Raw genomic sequence first — 23,298 nt, 5'->3', positions numbered from 1 at the left:
AAAATTCATTGTTAAAGAAAGTAAATTTATTTTTTAATTCCTGAAAAATAGTGTTTTCTATTTATTTTAATCTATATAAAAAATCTGTTTATTTTTTATTATAGAATTGAAAATCACTACGTTCAATTTATGTGACACTTCAAATGTGAAACAAGTGACTAATTGGCCATTTCCAACCACGTCTATGATATATTATCAATATTTGTCATTTTAAAATCATATTATACGTAGAATAAACTTCATTTATTTATCTTAAAATGGATATTAAAGACAAAACGTAGTAATTCAAAATGTTGAAGAAAAAATATTTTATATGAATAGAAGCTAAAATTCTCTTATTTTATAAATACTAAAAATAATGATTACTAATCATACCATATGAGGAAAAAATAATAAAGAATTAATCATGACACACACTCATAGATTAAAAACATATTTAAAAACTGTATTAAGTATTATCACAAGTACCCTAAAAAATAAGACTTTCCATGTAAATCTCTAAAGTTTTTAAGATCAAATTATTTTATATACGTTAGGTACATGTTATATGTAATCATAGTGCGCATGTAATGTAACGTGTGAAGCGTTGTTTTAAAATTTCTTTTTATCTCTCGATTAAGAAGATGAAACCATCCAATAACAACACAAAATTAAAAATTGTAACTTTAACAGTAAAAAAATAAAAATTCAAATGATCATCAGTTGTTTGAGAATGCAATGGAGTTATCTTTCGTTGCTCCAAGGGTTTTATCTTGTTTGATTCTCTCTCTTAAACCCTAAAACAAAGGGTTGGTTGGTTCGTGAGTGTATTGTTGATTTTGATTGATGATTATGAAGAAGAGAGAGTTGAACCATCTTCTCTCTCGTTCTCTGCATTTTTTACACCCAAAACAACACTGCTCCAATTCCTCACACCACCCTCTCCCAGGTCTTCTTCCCTCCGACGATGAAACTTCTTCGAACGATTCTTCCCTCCAGTTGTCGCAACACTACGCATTCCTCCGCAACTCTTTGCTCAATTCCTCCACCCACTCCGGTGACTCCTCTAACGACGCCGTATCCATGTCCAACGCAATCAGAAACGGGTTTGGCTCCGAAACCCAAAATTTCTTGAGGCAATTTCGGGGTAAGCTAAGCGAGTCTCTGGTTGTTGAGGTGATGAATCTCGTTAAACACCCTGAGCTGTGCGTCGAGTTTTTTCTGTGGGCGAGTCGTCAAATCGGTTACACCCACACTCCTGTGGTGTACAATACACTGATTGAGTTACTGTGTTGCAATGACGTTAATGAAAGAGTGTCCGACATGTTTTTGATGCAAATTAGGGATGACGATAGGGTGCTGCTTCGGAAGTTGCTCAATTTTCTCATTCAAAAGTGTTGCAGGAATGGGATGTGGAATGTGGCGTTGGAAGAGTTGGGGAGGCTTAAGGATTTCGGGTTCAAGGCTTCTCCTACCACTTATAATGCTTTGATTCAGGTTTTTCTTCGGGCTGATAAGTTAGATACTGCTTACTTGGTTCAGAAAGAGATGTCCAACTCTGGGTTTTTCATGGATGGATATACTCTCAGTTGCTTTGCCTATTCTCTCTGCAAAGCGGGGAGGTGTGGGGATGCGCTGAGTTTGATTGAGAAGGAGGAGTTTGTGCCTGACACAGTTTTTTATAATAGGATGCTTTCCGGGTTGTGCGAAGCTTCGCGTTTTGAAGAAGCTATGCAAATCTTGGATCGAATGCGGTTGAATTCCTGCATTCCCAATGTTGTCACATATAGAATTTTGGTTTCTGGTTGTTTGAGGAAAGGGCAGCTGGGCAGGTGTAAGAGAATTCTTAGCATGATGATGACAGAAGGCTGTTATCCTAATCGGGAGATGTTTAATTCTCTTGTACATGCTTATTGTAAATCCAGGGATTACTCTTATGCCTATAAGTTGTTTAGGAAAATGGATAACTGTGGGTGCCAGCCCAGCTATCTGCTTTATAATATATTCATTGGTAGTATATGCAGCAACGAGGAGCTGCCCGACTCAGATTTGCTGGAATTGGCTGAAAAGGCTTACAGTGAAATGTTAGATTCAGGGGTGGTGTTAAATAAGGTAAATGTCAGCAATTTTGCACGGTGTCTTTGTAGAGCTGGAAAGTTTGATAAAGCCTTTAAGATTATATGTGAAATGATGAGCAAGGGTTTCATTCCTGATGATACTACATATTCTAAAGTGATTGGTTTTCTTTGTGATGCCTCCAAGGTAGAGAAGGCTTTTTTGTTGTTTGAAGAAATGAAAAAGAATGGCATTGTTCCCAGTGTTTATACTTATACTATTTTAATTGATAGCTTTTGCAAAGCTGGTCTTATTCAACAGGCTCAGAAGTGGTTTGATGAAATGTTGAGAGACGGATGCATTCCGAATGTAGTGACTTACACTGCTCTTATTCATGCATATCTGAAAGCAAGAAAGGTGCTTGATGCAAATAAACTATTTCAGATGATGTTGGTGGAAGGTTGCAAGCCTAATGTTGTTACGTATACAGCTTTAATTGATGGTCATTGTAAGGCTGGGCAGATTGATAAAGCTTGCCAGATCTATGCCAGAATGCAAGGTGACATGGAATGCTCTGACATGGACATGTATTTTAAGCTAGATAACAATGACCGTGAAACACCAAATATTATTACATATGGGGCTTTGGTGGATGGTTTATGCAAAGCAAACAGGGTTAAAGAAGCCCGTGAATTATTGGATACCATGTCTATTAATGGTTGTGAACCTAACCAAATAGTGTATGATGCTCTCATAGATGGGTTTTGCAAGACTGGAGAGCTTGAAAGTGCACGGGAGGTGTTTGTAAAGATGTCAGAGCGTGGATATAGTCCGAATTTATACACTTACAGTTCTTTAATTAATAGTCTGTTTAAAGAGAAACGATTGGATCTTGTTTTGAAAGTGTTATCCAAGATGTTAGAAAATTCTTGCACTCCAAATGTTGTTATTTACACAGAGATGATTGATGGCCTCTGTAAAGTTGGAAAGACGGATGAAGCATACAAGCTCATGCTTAAAATGGAAGAAGTGGGTTGTTATCCAAATGTCGTAACTTATACTGCAATGATTGATGGCTTGGGGAAATTGGGAAAAATTGAACAGTGTCTTGAGCTATATACTCGTATGTGCTCAAAGGGCTGTGCACCAAACTTTATAACCTATAGGGTCTTGATAAATCATTGTTGTTCTGCTGGTGTTCTTGATGAAGCACACAGACTTCTAGATGAAATGACACAAACGTATTGGCCAAGGCATTTGTCAAGTTACCGTAAAATTATTGAGGGCTTTAATCGAGAGTTTGTAATCTCAATTGGGCTTTTAGATGAGCTGAATGAGAATGAATCAGCACCAGTGGAGTCTTTATACAGAATTTTGGTTGATAGCTTTATCAAGGCTGGAAGATTGGAAGTTGCGCTGAGTCTACTTGAGGAGATTTCATCATCTCCAAGCCTTGCAATTGCCAACAAATATTTATATACTTCCTTAATTGAGAGTCTGTCCCTTGCTAATAAGGTTGATAAGGCTTTTGAGCTTTATGCAAGCATGACAAATAAGAGTGTTGTTCCAGAGCTTAGCACATTTGTCTACCTCATCAAAGGCCTTACCAGGGTTGGTAGGTGGCAAGAAGCTCTACAATTATCAGACAGCATATGCCAAATGGTTTGTTGCACTTGCTCTAATTTTGTGAAGTACAAAGCAACACAAGGATAAACTTTCCATGACATTTTGCCGAATTATTTTAAACATGTTAACATTAAGTGCTTCCTTTATGCATTTAGTGGTAAAAGTGTTCGTCAAACTTGCCATGACATTCCTTACAAAACCGCACTGTTAATCTACTAGATCTTTAAGTTATTATTTATGCATGTTTATTCTGATCCTTTTTTCTCTGCATTTTCTTTTGACATTGCAGGATATTTGCTGGCTTCATGAAGAGATAACCGTTGTGGATTAAATTTCTGATGTACAGAACTGCAGATTGAATGCGAGTTATGTAACTGAAAGAAAATGAATACAGGTAGGATACAAGAAATGGTTAATCTGGTAAGTGGTTGCTGTTTCATAATCCCTAATATCTTATGACGCCTTTCATTTATTATTCATCTTCGACTGCAGATGTGGGTTTTTGTGGAAACATGGGCTTTTGAAGAAATCACGTTCTTTGTCCTCATGTCGTTACATCATGCCAGAGGTAATGATTTGATGATCTATGATCAAACATACTATTAAATGCCAAGGTATATAAAAGTTAAATGTCTATCCTTGATATCTTTTGGAGCAAATTACTTCTCAATAATGTTTTTGTTATATGGTACTATTCTATGAAGAGAGAGAAATTATATCAAGTGTGGCATACTTGCATTATATAACCAATAAACTGAGATTGATATAATGATTTTTTAATACAATAAGCTGTCTGGCCTTTTTTGCAACGAATGGATATGTTCACCTACATAAAAAAAGGTTTTTCCTCCAATCATTTGTAAACAGAGGTTCATTGGTGGTTTCTAGGATCTATTTGTGGTCAGTCATTTGCATGCCAGATTCATTTCTGACACATGAATAGACCAATCTTTTTTGCTATTTGTTTAGGGTTTAATTTTTGGAGTTTTTGCTGTTTTAACATTTCCTAAATTGGGAATTATGTAAAATCTGAGTACCGAGGAATAGCAAGTCATTTTTTATTTTTGTTACAATAGCCATTCATGTGCTATTATATTAGCAAGTATACTTAATATTTTTTGTTTTCTTTGTCAAACTAGTTATGTTCTTGGTTCAGTTGTTAAAACTGGTAAATTTAAAGTGAAAGTCATCTGCACTTCTTATATTTATTCTCTGGTTTTGAAGTTCAGAGACAAATAATCATCTGGTTTTTATTATGAAGTAGCTTGGGAGCTAAGCAGCTTTTAGGGGATATTTTTGAGGAGCAAGGAGTTTGGGAAATATATCCTTGGTCCAATTCATTATGCTATTTATTTGAGAGACTGGCCATTAGAAGGAATGCCAAATGGTCTGATTTTTTACAGACTATGGTGGTGTCTATAGGTGGGACTTTCATGGGTCAGAGTCCACATTCTTTTTGCAAGCCGTGGTGCCTTTAGGTTGGTTGATTTGGTAGTCATGGGTGGGTCTCCACTCACTATGTAGATCTCTCCGGACCTCACAATGGGGCGGTTTCCATGCACCAAACTTCTTTTGTTTGGTGGTGAATGTAAATAGATTACAGTACCGGGGTTCTTAATTAGAAAGCATCGTGTTTGTTGCTATTGTTTCATTTCCTTTCGGCAGACTAATGACGATTTCTAATCCTCCCTTTTGGTCCCCTCAACGAATAAGTTATTGAAGCAAGTGAAAACAAAACAATTCAGAACAGGATCAGATGCGATGTTCTTCACTTCGGAATTTTTCTAATGCTCAGAAGCTTCCCTGAAAGCTTGAGGCGAAGGAAATGACATCATGATTTCTTTACAAGGGAGTGCTCAATCTCAGTTCGGAATGTCTAATCATTCCCTCCCAGATATATGTTTTTTGGGTCTTTCACCATTTAAAGGAGCTAATTGATTTACTTCTAGAACTACTACGGCAAATGATGTTATCATTAGTTGAGAATTAGCTGATCTTGTGTAAGTACTACCATTGTAATTCATTATGTATAAAAATATACATGAGGAGTATCCTACTGAATGCATCATATTCTATCTTATGTCTCTTTGTCTCCCTAGATTAATTTCTTTTCTTTTTCTGTTTAGCTCGACTTAGGGAATGTTACATTGATGAGTCTCAGATTTGATACACTTTTATAAGCTAATTGCTTTTCTTTGGGCTATGTTTTGTTTCTAAATTCTTAGTTTTAATTCAGTTTTGATTTTTCATGTAAAAATAGAAGAATTTCTGAAAATGTGTTGGTAGAGCAGTTTAAGTAGCTTTTTAGTTCAATTTGCAATTTTGTAGTATTTTAGTCCTTTTGAAAGAATAAAATTCAGATTGTGCTCATTTTCAAAGTAGGGAGTGATTATTCTAGCTTCTATTTTCAGTGCAGTATTTGTTTCAGCCTCTTGTGCAATTAATTGGAGGTGTGACTAATTGGATTTTTAAGTTCGGTGCAGTGAATTATGGTGCAGCTTAAATCTAGTACAGTTTGGAGGCAATGATTGAAGGAAGTTTGGTCAGCTTGTTGGACCAGTTTTGCAACCTGTGACAACCTGTTTGGAAATCAATTGGACAGCTGAACCAAGATGGAGTGACCTTTTGCTGGCTGTTATTGACTGCTTCAGAAGCTGAAACAAAGCTAGAGAAACCTGCATGCGTCAGTCGAATGATTTCAATCTGAAGCTGCAACTGAAAATGCCTGAGAGCTTTCAACCTGTTGGATCAGAGAAGTTAACTTGCTGCAGCCAGTTGAGTTTTAACTGGACAAAACAAAATAGTTCACAGTAACCCGAGACAGCCAGTAAAACTGCAGTTGAAGCTTTGAAGATGGAATGGTCACTTGACCTGTTTTACCCGTTACTTGAGTTATTTGTAAATATAGTTAGGATTAGTTTTAGATCAGTTTTGGCAATCATTAGATTTCTGACTAATCATTTTCCAGTTTCATTTTCATTTTAGACTATATAAAGGTTTGACTGGCTATTCAGAAACTTGTTTACAATATTGTGTACAATAGTAAGTAGTAGTAGGTTGTTAATAGTTCTAAGTAGTTTAGAAGTTCTGAGGAGCAGCGGCTGCACTCTTGTGGTGCGTTCCAACTTCTCCCTCGTCTTGCTGTTCCAAGTTCTGCAATCAATAAAATTCCAGATTTTTCTTTCTTTCTCCATTCTCCATTTTCTGTATTTTTTTTTTTTTTACATTGTAATCACTGTTCTTCAACTCACATCACTGTTTTCATAATGTTTCTAACCTTTCATGGAAGAATCTGAATTAGGAAAAGTAAACATTGATCATGTTCATGCATTTTTGTTCTTGCATCCTCTTTAGACTCAAATTGTGAATGCGTTTGAGTTCTAATTGAACTAAAGGATTTTCATAATCTAGGAAGTTCGGATTTGAACCTCTTAGCAGTGAAGATCGAAGATGCTATGATTATGATTGAGTTTATGAAGTACTAAATTAGATTCTCCAAGTTTTCCTGTTCTTCTAAATACTGTTTTCAACTCAACACTGTTTTCTTAATCATTTTTTTATTACGAATCATGTTTCCAATCTCTAAACCAAATAACATTTCAGAATCTTGCAATTAAAGAGGTAGTTAAGTCACTTTAGTTTAGTTAGGTAATATAGTTAGTTATGTTCAAGGTTGTCAAACTTGATAAGTAACCTGAACTTACGTAAATTCGTGGAAGCTCTATGACTAGCTATGATGCACATATACGATACGTGTATCGGATACGATACGTATCTGATACTTTGATACCTTTATTTTCAAAAAATAATAAGATACGATACTAATAGATACATGATATATGAAAATTGAAAATTGTACAATAATTCTTACAAACATAATAAATATATGAGTGTTAATGTGTGAATCCAAATTTCCTAATCAAAGGCCAATTATTTTGGTAGCCAAAATCTGATACTTAAAGTTAGTGACCAATTTAAAAATCAATTCATAATTGAAACTATTTTAATTATCAATTTAGAGACTAATTATAATTTTTTGGAACTATTTTAGTTGTCAATTTGGTCATTATATAGTAACTTATAATTTTTTTCACTAAAATTGGTCACTATTTAAAGATTTTATTGTAGTATACTACGACTTTATGAATTAGATACTTCATTGATAAGAATATCGTAATTTGAAGTATCGATGCATCATAGGTGACGAGTTTACTTTCAATGAATTTCTTTTTTAATTCAAATATTACGATAAAATAATAAAGCATAATAGACGAGAATGTAATTGAAATACTGTTAATTGAATTTGATCAATTATCAAACATACTTAATTAATCCCTAATTTTAATTTTCAATTACAAAATTAAAAAACATATTATATAGTTATTAAATAATTAAAAATAATTCTTAATTAAAATCCTTATTTTTTCTATACAAAATTCCATTAAAAGAATCGATTATACATAATATAATATATATTATATTACCTTCCTTTCTTAAAAGGCTGCAATACAGCACCACAATAAAATTCTCTTCCTCCTAGTCGGTGCAACTTCCTCTCCTAAATACCGCAGCACAATAACGGAGACGCAAACGAGCGGCAAGGAGGCCAAGAACGAACACAAGCGGATGCAGAAGTAAAACCCTATACTAGGTGAGTTTTCTTCAGTTACTCACATCAAACGACTATGGTGACTGCCGTTTTTGGGTTTGAAAAACTTCTCTTCGAACTTGTCAACTCTGTACCAAACTTGCGAGTTTGAACGAGTTCATCGATTTTATTCCTTAGTCTACCGAGTTCACACTAAAAATGAGTTTTTTTCGGAGTTAATTCGAAAGCTACGAGTAAAAAAGGAAACTCGTAGTTAACTTGCGAGTGTGATAACCAGCACACTCAGCATGGACCGAATGATAACATGTGCATTTGATTCAAAAATTACATGTAAATTCAGTTTATTCCAGATTTAGTAGTTAGGTTTTTCAGTTTTAACTGTTTTTCCCCAATTTAGAATTATGGTTCTGCATTTGTTCTTACGTTTAGTTCTCTGTTCCAGATTTCTATTCACATATTTCTAGACTATTCAGCATTTCTAATTCTGTTCAGTTTCAATTCATGTTGCTTAATTTTGATTTTGATCATCTGACTAAGTCTAGCTTAGTTCATAATTATTGTTTTTATGGTTCAGTGCTGGCTTTACATCGAGTTCCTTATTTTTGTTTGCTTAATTCAGTATTGTACCCATTTTCATGTTTGATTTCTCATTTCAAATTGTGTACTGCTGTTTCAATTGAGTTTCAATCATTTTAACTCAGTTTCACATTTCCATCTCATAATGCTTAGTTCATTTTCCGGTTGCATATGCTTTCCACTGCTTTAGCACTAGTTTGCATTTTGGTTTTGTCCCTTTGGTTTGATTCTGCCGTTTTAGTTTATTTTCTAGTTTTAGATTTAGTTTTTACATTTTTCCTTTGATATAATTTCGTTCCAGTCACTATAGCCTGTTTCATTAGTGTGGTTCCCTTGAGCATTTCATAGAACACCTTTCAGCATATGTATTTTCACATAGACATTTCATCAAACATTTTCGTTTCTCACTGTTTTGCGCTATAATTCATTGTTTTCAGTGCTGTAACTTATTTCAATTCATTGTTTAGTCCTTCTTTTGGTTTAATTACATGAATTTCATCCTTTTAATCCATTTTTACTTGCAATCCACTCTTGCCTTTGTTTCTTTAGTTCATTCACTGCCATACCTTTTTGTTCATTTTTTTAGTCCAGTTTTCTGTACTTTTCTTCATATTTCATTTGCATTTGTAGTTTCAATATTCATTTGCATTTATTTGTTTTAATATTCTCCCAACTCACGCATTTCATTCATGGTTAAAGCCACACAAATGTCTACTTGAGTTAGATTTCTTAGATTAATACTTGGTTGAACCACTACATTAGGAGGAAAATTAAGATTTTTTTTAATGCGACTTGAGGTTTAACATACATTATAAAATATATTTTTTATTGATGAAAGAGTTTATCAAATTTAATTATGTCATATGTAGATGGATGGAAATTGTAGTAATGAATCATGTGATAAATGAGACAAATTCACGACATCATTTTTTACAATCGTATGACCACGGGCCTTTGAATTCTTAATAAAATTTACTTTTGGTATAAAAGTAATGGATGTCTATTTGAGTTGTTAACATTTTATGTTATTTAAATGGTTTGTATTAATTATTGTAATTATTGAGATATATCATTTGGGTTGTTTTTTTATCTATAAATAAGAATTTTCTCTCTCTCTCTCTCGGTAATGATGCACATAAAAGCACACTGAAAAAATATTCTCTATTCCTTTCTTCTTCTCTGTTATTAGTTTTATTTTATAACAACTTTCGATTACTAATAGAGTACTTATTTGTAGAACGGTCAAAACGGATAACCTGACTCGGTTTGGCCCATCATTGGTTGGCCACTTAGTGATCCAACCTGACCCGATTCACTTATTAGTGAATCAAAAAAAATTCAAACTCGATCCAACCCATTACAGGTTGGTGGACTAAATGGGTTAGTTCATTCACTCACTTAATTAAAAAAAATACAATTTTTTTCTCCCGTCTAAAAACAACTAAATTATAATTATGATTAATATTTAAATAAACTTCAATAGAATCCAAATACAATCCAAAAGGATGTTAAACTTCAAATACAAATCAAAATTACAAAAATACAAATTATCAATGTATTGGCTAAAAAAAATAACTTAAATCGACTCAAATGCAAAGTTCAATATAATAAAAAACACTTGTGTGACCCTTTATTTGCGGGTTGGTTCACCAACCCGGCTTACCACTGATTCAACCCGAGTAAGTCGGATTCTAGGTGAGTTGGGTTAAAAATTAACTCGTACTGAATTTTGTAAAAAATTTTTAACTCAACCTGCTCGAATTTGTGGTGGGCTGAATTGGCTTGCGGGTTCTAATCCATTTTGTCAGTTCTACTTACGTGCTTAATGTTTATTTTATTGTTTTGGTCACTATGATTTTATTTTATTTTTTTATTTCATTTTTGAGACACTTGGACTGTGTATAAATGAATAAAATTGAAAATTTAAATGACTAGTCTTTAATGGTTAAATTATGTATTTGATCTCTATTTTTTATGGAAAATATCAATTTGATCTTTTTTTTTTATTAGTCTCATTTTGGTTTTTATTTAGAAAATTTGATGCAATGAAGTTCTATATTACTACCAATGTTAGAAAAGTGTCACGTGTTAGTTCACGATTTTTTTAAAACTTTTTTCTTTTTATTTTTTTTAAATTAAAATTTTTTCATATGTCAAAGTTAATGTTGTGTCACATGACAGTAATAATGGTCACATGTTAGTGTTGTCACTCTAGATGTCTCTATATTTTTATTTTGTCTCACTTTAATTCTAGCTTTTGAAAAAATTGAGCAATTCAGTCTCTTTCCAAATTGAAACTAAATTTAATTTTTTTATAAATGATATAATTTTTTTTATTAAATATTTTTAACAATATTAAGTTTAACCAAATTTATATTTTTGTTTATCAATTGCATCTCATAAAATAAACTTATCAACATTTTCAACTTATATTTTACATTAAGCTTTATTTGCATTGATATTCTATTATATTGTACTTAAATATTGTTTTTTATCTATATTTATAGTTCAAATAATTGTGTATTTTTAGATGTTAAAAATTTAATAATTTTTATATAGATGTTTGAGTTTGTTTAAAAATAATAATTATATAAATTCAAACATAAAATTTTATATTAATTTTATAACAATTTAAAACAAATAAATTTAAAATTTTAAAACAAATTTTAAATAAGTTTCAATGTGAAATATAAGTTAAATAGATTTAATCATATTAAAATATTTAATAAAAATATCAATTTAAATAAAATTATTCGTATAGTAGTTATGTAAAAATTAAATTTTATTTTAACTTGGAGAAGAATGAGATTGCACCATTGTAAAAGTATTATAACTTAATTGAAACAATAAAATTACAGAAACAAACTTGAGATAGATTATAACACTTGGTATGACATGTTGTACTGTCACCATGATGTCACATTACCATTTTTATATGACATGATGTCAATTTTGACACGTAACAATTTTTTTCATATTTTAAAAATAATTTAAAAAATGTAAAAGAAAAATCAAATTAACATGTAATATCTCTTTAATATTATTAGTACTAATTCAGATAAAGAACTTACATCAAAATTTTCAAACTAAAAACTAAATTGAAATAGATAAAGAAAAGACCAAATTAATATTTCTAAAAAAACACATAATTTAATCCTGTTAATATTGTTTCAAGAGACGTGAAAATATTTTACAAACTAAAAAAAATGTGTAAATATCATTTTAAGACAACCCGAAAAATGATTGGTACAATTTTCCTTATAAATGAAAACTTAACATTGATAAAAGCATATTAAATGTATTTCTAAATAATAATATGTATTTTACCAGAGAAAATAGCACTCGTGTTTATTCATGACATTTCGAATCAAATAAGTACGAAAAAATAAATCAACAGAAATTTTATAGTCAATGAAATAGATCAAATATGAAAGAATTGAAAAATTAATTAAAAAGTATCGTGAAGTCAGTAAAACAATTTTTTTCTCTCACTATTGTTGATTTTGAAAGATGCAAAAGATAAATAAAAGATTATAATAAAATAAATGAAATAAACAAAGATAAGCATAAAAAATAATTATTAAAATAAGTCTATAATTTAAATATTATAATAGTGAACAATAATTTATTTTCTGCGTCAAATAATACTTTACTTTTTTTCCTCAACCAATGAAAATAATTTGATCTGCGCACGCTGCTTAAGTACAATAATTTAAATAATCTTCATCGTCACTTTCTGCTCTATTGTTATTCGCTTGGCGCCGCAAATTAAACGATTTTATTTCGTTGGGTTTCTCTTTCAGGTGCCACTCCGTTTCCTCCTTCCGCTCTTTAGTCATGTGATTTTCCCTATTCTGTTTGGTGTTTGCTGAATCGTAACCTGGTTTTAGCTTGCGTCTGCCTCTTCTTCTTCTTCTTCTTCTTCCTCTTTTTGTATGTTTTTCGTTGCAATTATGCATTCACGTCTGAGTTAGTCTATTGCTTGCTGCCTTCGTGTTTTGGTTTCGTTCTTTATGGATTCATCTTCTTCCGTTTCTCATATTGATTGCAGCAATTATTAATTATTATTTCCAGTTTAACTATTACTCGTGTATATGTTTACATGCTCGCTTCTTTGATTGCCCTCTTTCTCCTTTTGAAATTGATCTAATTGATGTTTTTCGTACTTTTAGGATCCATGGATTTTAGACATGGAGCTCACAAGTTTTCTCGGTGTATTGTTACTGTAAGTCTTCACGACTTCATATCCTTCAGCCCAATCTTCCATCAGTACTGCAACTCTCTGCACACTATGTTTCAAAGAAATATTTTTCTTGCACCCGCTATTAAATTCGTATATAATCAAAGTTAGGTGTTCAATTTTTCTTAATTACTAAAATAGCTAAATTGTTCAATCTTTTTTTAGGCATATAGGAATACTAATTTTAATTTTGAAAAGCTTTTTTCTGCTGTAGTTGCAATAGCAAGAATACTTAATAATATTCTGTGAGATATCTATGTCATGTTAATGTTTTTTAGTAGAAACAAAATATTCATTCAATTTAATAACCAGTTATTGTTATTAACTTGAATTCTATAGTTAAAAGTTGTTTAGAGACCCTGTGATGTTTCAGTTAATTCTTTGAATTTCAATCACTTTATTTCTTTCAAATATCATGCTGTCATAGACACATCTTTAACTCCTGTAGAGATTGACCAATACAAGAGAAAAACTACTGAATACCAAATATCATGCTGTCATAGACACATCTCCAAGCGCAGTAATCCAAGCACTGAATAAAAAATAGATCAATACAAGAGAAAAATGACAACTATCTAGATCCTGAATCAACAGATGTGTAGACCGTAAGAAACTGGTAATCTACATCTAAAGGTGTCTACAAAACTGGTAATATTAAATCAATAAATTACTTATTCTATAAGATAAACAAGTTATGCTTATTATATTTTCCAACATAAGTCGATTCTGTTAACAGAGTCCACGCACGCTAGTGTAGAAAGATTCCAATCTAAATACATGTTGTTGCGCATCTTTGATCTATGTATTGTTGAACACAATGATATTTAACGTAAATGGTTAGTCAATGCAACTGAGCATATCCTTTTCCATTCAACCTAAAATTTAAGTCCATTCATTGTGGGTTTTAAGGCTTCTACAGATTGCAGATCTCTGGCTTGGACTGCTATGGTACTTTCTGCAAATAATTGTCAGCGCATGGTATTCCATAGTAGTCGTGGGTAATTTGTTGGAGAGCTACTTCATCTCTCTTGGAGTACTAGAGAAATACAAGTCTCTTCATTCAGAAAAGGTTCAGTACCTTGCCATTGTCATAGAAAGTGAAGAAGCTTGTCAGATTTCCGAAGTTGTTAAACTGTTGAAGTGGCTGGACTCTATTGGTGTGAAGAATGTGTGCCTCTATGACATGAATGGTATGAAAGGTTTGGAGAACCAGTGATTGTAAAGTTTCTTTTACTCAGGCCATATAATAGTGTTTTCCCTGAACTCTTCATTCTAGGAGTATTGAAGAAGTCTAAGGAAACCATACTTCAAAATTTGAAGAATGCAAAATCCATTCAGGTACCATATAATTGTTTCCTTGCAGATTGATTCTTTGTTAATTTATTGAAAAGTTTGACTCCGGGTTATGATTTTAACCTGCATGTGACTGGTTTGTCTTATATTTTTCCCATGTTAATCAATTTGGATCCCACCCTTTCCTCATTTAATTTTGTTTGATTCTTCGACTTCTTTCTACTATTCAATTAGGTAACGGGGAAGGACATGTAACCAAACCTTTTTTCAGATTCTGGTAGATCATGCGTCCTAGATTAAATTGGTTTTACACATGAAATTTGTTGGGTACATCTGATCTCATTTCCGTTGTCTTTGGCTTAAAATGTTCATAGATGATGGGGCTTACTTGCAGTATTTGATTATTTTTGGTGCATTGTCTAAAAACTATTTATAAGAAGATGAAAGACACGATTCTGTGTATGTATTTTAAGTGGCTTTCTAATTGAGTCTTTACTTAATGCACATTCATGACATGGTGAAAATTAATGGAGACAAAAGCAAAGGGAAGGAAATGAACCCAGACAGTTATTATTTATTTTAGGTCCTTTGATGGTAGTTTAAGAATAGGAGTGACAGAAGTAGGCATGAAATAGTACCTTTGAACCCGCTAGAATATTTTCTCCAAAGACGAAGTGAGAAAGGAGAAAACAGACTATGTACATGAACCTTCTTTTTCTTTTTCTTCTTCCAGTAATAATAATAAAATTTATATTTTCTTCCTTTCCTCACTCATCTAAGCAAAAGAAGGGAAAGATGATCATTCTTATCATATGTTTTCTTTGTATTTTCCCTCTGCCTCCAAAAATTCCAAAAAATGCATTAGTATAAAATATGGATTATAAATGGCTCATTCAGCTGCTATTGCTGTCAAGGATGAATAGTAACGTTTGCTGCTACGTCACTTGTTTGATCTGATCTAGCATTAACTCAGTGCAGGAAGTTAGTCAAGTTGTTACACACCATGCTCATGATCACATGACTCTAGAGTTTCTTTCTTATGTGGACGGGAAGGAGGCAGTGGCGAAAGCAGCTAACTTGGTTTTTGTGGAGAACTTGAAACAGCATTCCTTGGGTGGAGAACTAGATGCCCAAATATCGTTAGAACCTCACTTGAATGAAGCATTGCAGATTGTCGGTATGTTTGCTTTCTAGACCTAGTAATAGTTTAAGAGTTGACTGCCTTATTCAGAAAGGTACCTATCATTATGATCAGGTAGCAAAGGCCCTGAGCCTGACCTTTTACTGGTTTATGGACCTGTGAGGACCCATCTTGGTTTTCCTGCATGGAGACTTCGCTACACAGAGATCGTGTAAGTTCTTTAGAGGAAACTATTATTTTTTATTATATCAGTGCAGTGATAAAATGTTTATTTTTTTCACAGAAAAAGCGGTAGTTATATTACGTTGCCGTTCTGTTCTGAATTAGTTATCAACTTGGAATAGTATGCTGATGATTTAACTGAAATAGAAGTCCTCGTAAATGAAATTAGTTTAAAACTCGAACTGAACTCCATAATTCTATTGCAGAGACATTATAACATTGAAAGTTTAACCTAAAGTTCCTTGCCATGCATAGCCTCTGCTCCGTAGGTGATGTGCGAACTTGTTTATAATTTTTGATGAATGCTGGCCATACAACTATACGTGAAAACTTAATATTAAAAGTTGGTGATCTCATGATCGCTTAAGAAAGCTATACACATTTAAAAAATTGAGAACCCACGGCTTCGAGTACAACACAACTTTTTTCAGAAGATTTGGATATTTAGGGACCTAAATGGCGAACCACAATGATAAAGAAAGACTGAAAAGTTCTATTTTCCATTTCTGTACAAATCTTCTAGAAAATAAGAAGAATTTTGTATTCAAAGAAAATTCAATAATAGGTAGTAAATAGCTCAGTACAAAACAAACATTCTACAGAATTCTAAAAGTAGTGACAATAGTAGGCGTTGGGCAAGACTTGGATCATGCTCACGCTGATTTATTTTTGACATGTTTTTTCTTTTTATGATTCTTTGGACTGAATTTTGTGTTTATTACAGACACATGGGATCATTGAAATTCATGACATATGGTTCCTTAATCAAAGCCATTTATAACTTCACGAGGGTGCACCAAAATTATGGTAAGTTTTCTCTTGTCAACCATTGTTTGATCCCAGTAAATTAGTAAATGTTCTGCGGTTATTTTTACCATTAACTCCATTTTACTGTTTGGATCTCCATTTGTAAATCATGAAAGATTAGCCTAAAACGCATCCCAGTTTTCAAGGAGAAATAAATACAAACAAATAGTACAGTATATTGGAAGATATCTCCGCACTTTTATGGATGATGTTGCATTTGTACTATGAGCGGAATTAGTATTAAATAAAGTTATGCATTGTCCATAGATCATTAAAATATTGTTTTCATGTCGTCATTCAGTTTTTTTTTTTTTTTTTTTTTTTTTTTTTTTTCTGGGATTGTAACAGGTAAGTAGAGAAGGAGTTAACTCAACAAGCACCTCAAAGCGTTGGCTTGAAGATTAGAAAAGTAGCTATCTATGACATCTTTGTGGGAAAAGTGCTTTCTCATGCTGCCGGAGAGATACCATTGCAAGTCATGGCGAGTAAAAAAAGGTCTGAGCAAACTAAGGTGTGATTTAATTTGATGCCACCACGGATACTATAATAGTGGATAATTCCTCACAGGTACATCAAAGTGAAGTGGATAATTTTGTTCATTAGACACGCAGTGCGTTTGATAAGTTATATACAATTTTGTCTAAGCATGATCTTAGTTTAACTGCATATAGAACGTGTAGTGATTAAGTTTATATTTTGACTGATGTATAATGTTTTAAATATAAATAAGAAATTATGATATAATTAATTACAAATCAATATAAACTATTAAGTTATGTGTTTTATAAGATAAAAATAGAAATCGAAGATAATGGTTTAATATATTTTTACTTCCAATAAAATTAGCAAATTTTTTATTTTGGTTATTATAGAAAAAATCTTCTTTTGTTTTCTGAAAGAGCCCCATAAGTATAGAGCACACTAATATTTGATAAGTAAAACTAAATTAACTCTAAAACAGGAAACATGCATGATATATACAGATATAGTATCATTCCAGCATTTACTACAAAACACTTTTCCAAAATGAATGCACCCTTTGGTTCAGAAATTCAAAACATGATGATAAAACTATACTACTATGTATATATGTAAACATTATAAAAGAGATTTAACATATAATTTTGGTATATTATTTCAAATAATAGGATACTATATATATACATATAAGGGTGCTATAATTCTTCATCTATTAAAGGAATGATAACTACACATATTTGCTCACAGAAGTAATAATATCTAAATTACAGTTGATACAATATTTGATTACATAATATTTGTTAATCAAATATTTGACATATTTCAACACCTTCACTCAAGTTGGTGCATAAATATGACATATTTCCAACTTGAATAGAAACTAGACTCATTAAATACTCAGGTTGACACTCCTTTAGTGAGAACATCAGCCAACTGCAATTCCGATTTTACAAAAGGAAAGGAAATTATTTCAACTTCAAGTTTCTCTTTGATGAGATGTCTATCAATCTCCACATGCTTTGTTCTTTCATGTTGCACCGGATTGTGAGCAATTGCTATAGCGGACGTATTATCACAGTACAAACTAATAGTTTCATTTTATTTAAAGTCCAAATCTGATAACACATTTTTAATCCACAAAAGTTCACATACACCTAGTTCCATGCCTTTGAATTCTGCTTCAACACTAGATCTTGCTTCCACAAGCTATTTTTTATTCCTCCAATTACAAGATTCCCTTCTACAAAAGTAAAGTATCTAGAGGTAAATCTTCTATCATCTTTTAAACCTGCCCAATCTACATCAGTGTACCCGTCTACTTTTAAGTTTTCATGATTTGATAACAAAATTCTTTTTCCAAGAATATACTTTAAATATCTCATAATCCTTTCAATAACATCTATATGAAGTTTTTGTGGGTCATGCATAAATTGACTAACAACATTAACTGCATATGTAATATCTGGACATGTATGAGACAAATAAATTAATTTTCCTACCAGCCTTTGGTATCTCCCTCTGTCTATGTTTGCTGAATTTGAGCATTGAAAGAGTTTATGATTTTGTTCTATTGGTGTATCAACTGGTTTACTCCCTAGCAGTTCAGTTTCCGATAGTAAGTCAATAATATATTTTATTTTGCATAGAAAAAATGCCATGTTTTGATCTAGCTAATTCAATACCCAAAAAATATTTGAGGTTTCCAAGTTGTTTCATCTCAAAATTAGATGTAATGTATTGTTGTAAACTAGAAATCTCATCTTGGTCATTTCATGTAACAATCATGTCATTTACATATATTATCTAATAATTCTTCCTTTTCCTCTCTTAAATAATAAGGTGTGATCAAGAGTTACTAGCTCTATAGCCAAAAGCCTTCATAGACTTGGTAAACCTTCCAAACCATGCTCTTGGGGATTGTTTTAATCCAAATAGAACCTTCTTTAATTTGCAAACCTTTATTCCAATTGAATCTGTCATGTCTGGTGGAAAACTCATATAAATTTCTTCTAAAATTTCTCCATGTAGGAAAACATTTTTCACATAAAATTGTAGAAAAGGCCAATCTTAGTTTGCTACGAGTGACAGAAGTATTCTCACAGTATTAAGCTTGCTATCGATGCGAACGTCTCTTGATAATCTACACCATACGACTGATTGTAACCTTTAGCCATAAGTCGTGCTTTATACCTCTTAATAGTTCCATTAGCTCTATGCTTAATTGTAAATATTCATTTGTAGCCCATAATTTTCTTCTCTCTTAGTAAGGACACAAGATCCCAAGTGTTGTTTTTTTTTTTCTAAAGCTGTCATCTCATCAACCATTGCTTTGGTCCATCTAGGATCTACCAAAGCTTCCTATATATTAATAGGAATAGAAATTGAAGATAATTGAGATACAAATGATGCATATGATTGTGATAACTTGTGAGATGACACATTTACTAATGGGATATTTAACTTTGGCTTGGAGGTCTGATTCATATTTAGCTGGAGGTTGACCACGGTTAGAACGAGATGGAAGATTATATTGGACAGTAGTAGACTCAATGTTTGGTGTGTTGGTGGTCTCATGTAGACAAGGATCAATTTCATGATCGATTTCGTCTAAATTAGTATTATCAAGGGGAGGATCAAGAGAAACAATTTCATGATTAGTTTCAACACTACATTAGTATTATGGAGAAGATTGAGCCAATTGGTTAGGATTAAAAGACATTGTATTATCCAAAGGAGAAGTTTCCATATTTAGGATTGACTCACTTCCCGTAGAATGATCCTCATACGATAATTTATCTTTACAGTATAATTTGTATAATTTTATATTTGGGATATCAAACATACTCATCATGATTATGCACTTCACTTTCATTGCAGCCCTGAATTTTAGAATCAACATAAAAAAACTATGCTCATTAAATGTCACATCCATAGAGATATAAAATTTCTTTGATGGTGGATGGTAAGCACGACAACCTTTTTTAGTTGATCCATACCTAACAAAATATATTTTAAAACTCGTTCTTCATGCTTTGTACATTGATGTGGGTGTAATTGAACATATATAACACATCCAAAAATATGAGGTGGTAAAGAAACCATGGAAGAAAGGATACAATGATCAGACAACACATCTAAAGGCCTTCGAAAGTTAAGCACACTACACTAGAAGCTGTTCGATTAATCAAATAAATTGCAGATCTCATAGCCTCATTCTATAAATGAGATGGGACATTACCATCTATCAAAAGTGATATTGTCACCTCTAATATATGTATATATTTTTTTCTCAGCCACCCCATTTTGTTGTGGTGAATAAGGACATGTAGTTTGATGTAAGATACCTTTGGAGTTCATGAACTTGATTAACTCAGTCTTATTCCCTCCCTTATTTGATCGAATGACCTTAATATATGTGTTAAATTGAGTAACTATCATATGATGAAAGTAACGAAACACATTACACACATCACTTTTATGTTTAAGCAAATACACTCAAGGTATCTAAGTACAATCACCAACAAAATTGACAAACTATTTTTTTTCCATTATGTGTAGATTGTGGGGCAGGGCCCCAAACATCTGTGTAGATGAATGAAAAAGGAAAATATGTTTTTTATTGCTTTAAGGAAACACAACACGATGACTTTTTGTCATTACAGAAGTTTCACAAATAAAATCATAAATATTACATTTATGAAATAGTGATGGAAATAATTTATTTAGATAACCAAACGAGAGATATCCCAATCTTCAATGCCATAACCAAATTTCCTTTTTATTTTTATCTTGTATGTGTTCATTCGCAAGACAAGTCAATGCTCCTTTATAAGTTTGTTGTGAGACATTTTCAAGATAATACAATCATTCTTTCTCTCTACTACTGTCAATCTTCTCCTTACTTTACCACTGCCAATCTCCTCCTTAGAATGAATGTTCTAGTAAAAAATGGGCTGGGTAAAATAAGGCAAGAATATTGCATTTATAAAATAGTGATGAAAATAATTTATTTAGATAACCAAAAGAGGATGTTCCAATCTTTTATGCCATAACCAAATTTTCTTTTTATCTTGTATGTGTTCATTTGCAAGACAAGGCAATGCTCCTTTATGGGTTTGTGTGAGACATTTTCAAGATAATACAGTCATTCTCTCTCTCTACCACTACCAATCTTCTCCTTATAATGGATGTTCTAGAAAAAAAATGGGCTGGGTAAAATAAGGCAAGAATGTAATTTGGTTAACTTGCTGATAGAGAGAATATTACAGTTCAATGTAGGAACAAATAAAACGTGAGGGAGGGTGAAAGAGATATAGTACTTACACCTTCAATAGGAGATGAGATCCCATTGGTATTAATAATAACAGTTTTAAAACAATTAGGGGAAAATTTAGTAAAGTTATGTGGATCACAAGTCATATGATCAGTAACACCTGAATCAATTATCCAATTACTACCCCTAGTAACAACAGAAAGATTAAGAGCAGAGTTAGATATACTTGATTTGATCACAAATTTGGCAGCAATAGTACTATGGCTATTGGGAGTAGCTTCTTGCATATGGGTAGCAGCGGAAGTCCCAAAATCATGTTTCTCCGATTGAATTTTATCGGAAGGAGCCATCAGAAATATTCAAATAAAGAAGCACTGTTTCCTATATTGTAGAGGATGTTAGTGTTTGACTCTGATACCATATTGAAAGGATTGAAAGAATAATTCTGATATATATTATTTCAAAGAATAGGGTACCATATATATATATATATATATATATATATATATATATATATATATATATATATATATATAAGGGTGTATAATTCCTCATATATTAAAGGAATGACAACTGCACACATTTGTTCAAAGAGGTAATAATCTATTAAAGGAATGAGAGTTGCACGTATTTGTTCAGAGGTAATAATGCATAAATTACTACTAACACAATATTTGATTACATAATATTTGCTAATCGAATATTCGACATATCTTAACAAACATAACAACTACAACCACCTAAAACTATGTTTAACAACTCTAGACCAGACTAAACCACCACTCCCATAACCTATTTTCTCTGCTACCTACAACATCATCCGATATCATGACACCATTTCTTTTACTTTTGAAACTCAAATGAAATTAGTTTTATTATCTTTACCCGCATGATAAGATAAAAATGTCAAATTTTTATATCATATAGTAAAATTTAAGTAAAAGGAGGATGACTGTTATCATTCAATTTTATCTGGATAAATAAAATTTATTTCTAAAATTGTAAAAAATAGGTGCTTAAATATTTTGAAAAAAAAGGAAAAAAAATAATAGCAAACAAAATAAAAAATAAAAATAATTAAATGTTTTAAAGAGATTTTCTTAAAAAAAAAATAGTAAAAATGAGGCGAAAAGAGAACAAACAAAAAGAGTTAAAAATAAAAGGTTTAGTCCACTTATTTGGCCTAACTTGATTTCAACTAGCAATGTTGATAATGTTTACAGAAATTTGAACTCACTTGAATTTATATCGATCTTATTTGATAAGAGAAATTAATGGAATAACAAATGTTTTTATAAATATGATTTGTATAAATTAGAATAGAAAAATTGTGTGAAAAATTAGAATAATTGTGTCAAAAAATTTGGATTTACAAATTATTTCCGAAAGTAATTAGGATTTTTTTTATTAAAATGTGTGTTTCAGGTGTTTTAGTTAGATTATAAAAAAGGATGACGAGGATTCAACCTTCACAGTGTTAAGCTGTTGTTGATGTGATTATAAAGAAAGTGCAATGCAGTGCTGGCAAGAACCAGTTAATGGTAAGGAATATATTATGGTGGTGCCAGTGGCAGCATTATGTATTATAAATAAATAGCTATAATTATTGATGTTGGAAAACATAAAACTAAATCTTATGGTGGGAACAAAGCCAAAAAATAAAAAATTAAAAGCATTGACAATAAAGTTAAATTGATTAAAAGCAAAAAGAAGGTTGCAATGGAGTTATAGAGTGAATATTATATTAATTAAGGGTTTCAAAAAATGTTAAAAACTGTAGAAATATTTGATTAATATCTTTAAAATATAAATATATTTAGATATGATATGATTATAAAAGACGTGATTGAAAGATTTAAAATGATTAATATATTACCTGACCATTTAGATAGTCACGTGTGAATCAATTATAGAATAACTAAATTAACAACCAAGTAACTAAAATAACGATGCGATCAATAACCTTACAACATTAAGGTAACGAAAACAAGAAAGTA

The 23,298-nt window shown here is 31.7% G+C and overlaps 2 protein-coding genes across 16 annotated transcripts; both read left to right on the top strand.

The window, feature by feature from the left end:
- The first annotated feature begins 699 nt into the window (after positions 1–699).
- LOC114163803 (pentatricopeptide repeat-containing protein At1g06710, mitochondrial) lies at positions 700–6,847 on the top strand. Of its 7 annotated transcripts, none has more exons than XM_028048134.1 (5): positions 700–3,696; positions 3,950–4,054; positions 4,153–4,228; positions 4,925–5,660; positions 6,144–6,847. In XM_028048134.1, exons 1-2 carry the CDS (start codon positions 826–828, stop codon positions 3,989–3,991), a joined length of 2,913 nt encoding a protein of 970 aa, XP_027903935.1. In that variant the 5' UTR covers positions 700–825; the 3' UTR covers positions 3,992–4,054; positions 4,153–4,228; positions 4,925–5,660; positions 6,144–6,847. The 7 variants fall into 7 exon arrangements, with proteins under 7 accessions (XP_027903935.1, XP_027903934.1, XP_027903939.1 ...); XM_028048133.1 differs by having other exon boundaries at positions 4,153–4,274; XM_028048138.1 differs by having other exon boundaries at positions 3,950–4,080.
- Positions 6,848–8,172: 1,325 nt separating this feature from the next.
- LOC114164077 (dehydrodolichyl diphosphate synthase complex subunit NUS1) lies at positions 8,173–17,214 on the top strand. 9 transcript variants are annotated; one of them, XM_028048578.1, is made up of 8 exons: positions 8,173–8,311; positions 13,018–13,070; positions 14,005–14,275; positions 14,362–14,423; positions 15,357–15,555; positions 15,634–15,730; positions 16,466–16,548; positions 16,897–17,214. In XM_028048578.1, the coding sequence occupies exons 2-8, from the start codon at positions 13,023–13,025 to the stop codon at positions 16,902–16,904; spliced, it is 768 nt and encodes a 255-aa protein (XP_027904379.1). In that variant the 5' UTR covers positions 8,173–8,311; positions 13,018–13,022; the 3' UTR covers positions 16,905–17,214. The 9 variants fall into 9 exon arrangements, with proteins under 9 accessions (XP_027904379.1, XP_027904383.1, XP_027904378.1 ...); XM_028048582.1 differs by having other exon boundaries at positions 13,995–14,275; XM_028048577.1 differs by lacking the exon at positions 8,173–8,311 and adding an exon at positions 12,566–12,648.
- The last annotated feature ends 6,084 nt before the right edge of the window (positions 17,215–23,298 follow it).

Source organism: Vigna unguiculata, chromosome 9 (genome assembly GCF_004118075.2).
Source record: "Vigna unguiculata cultivar IT97K-499-35 chromosome 9, ASM411807v1, whole genome shotgun sequence".
Taxonomy (NCBI): Eukaryota; Viridiplantae; Streptophyta; class Magnoliopsida; order Fabales; family Fabaceae; genus Vigna; species Vigna unguiculata.
The sequence above is the reverse complement of the archived record's forward strand: the minus strand, read 5'-3'. Positions and strand labels throughout refer to the sequence as shown.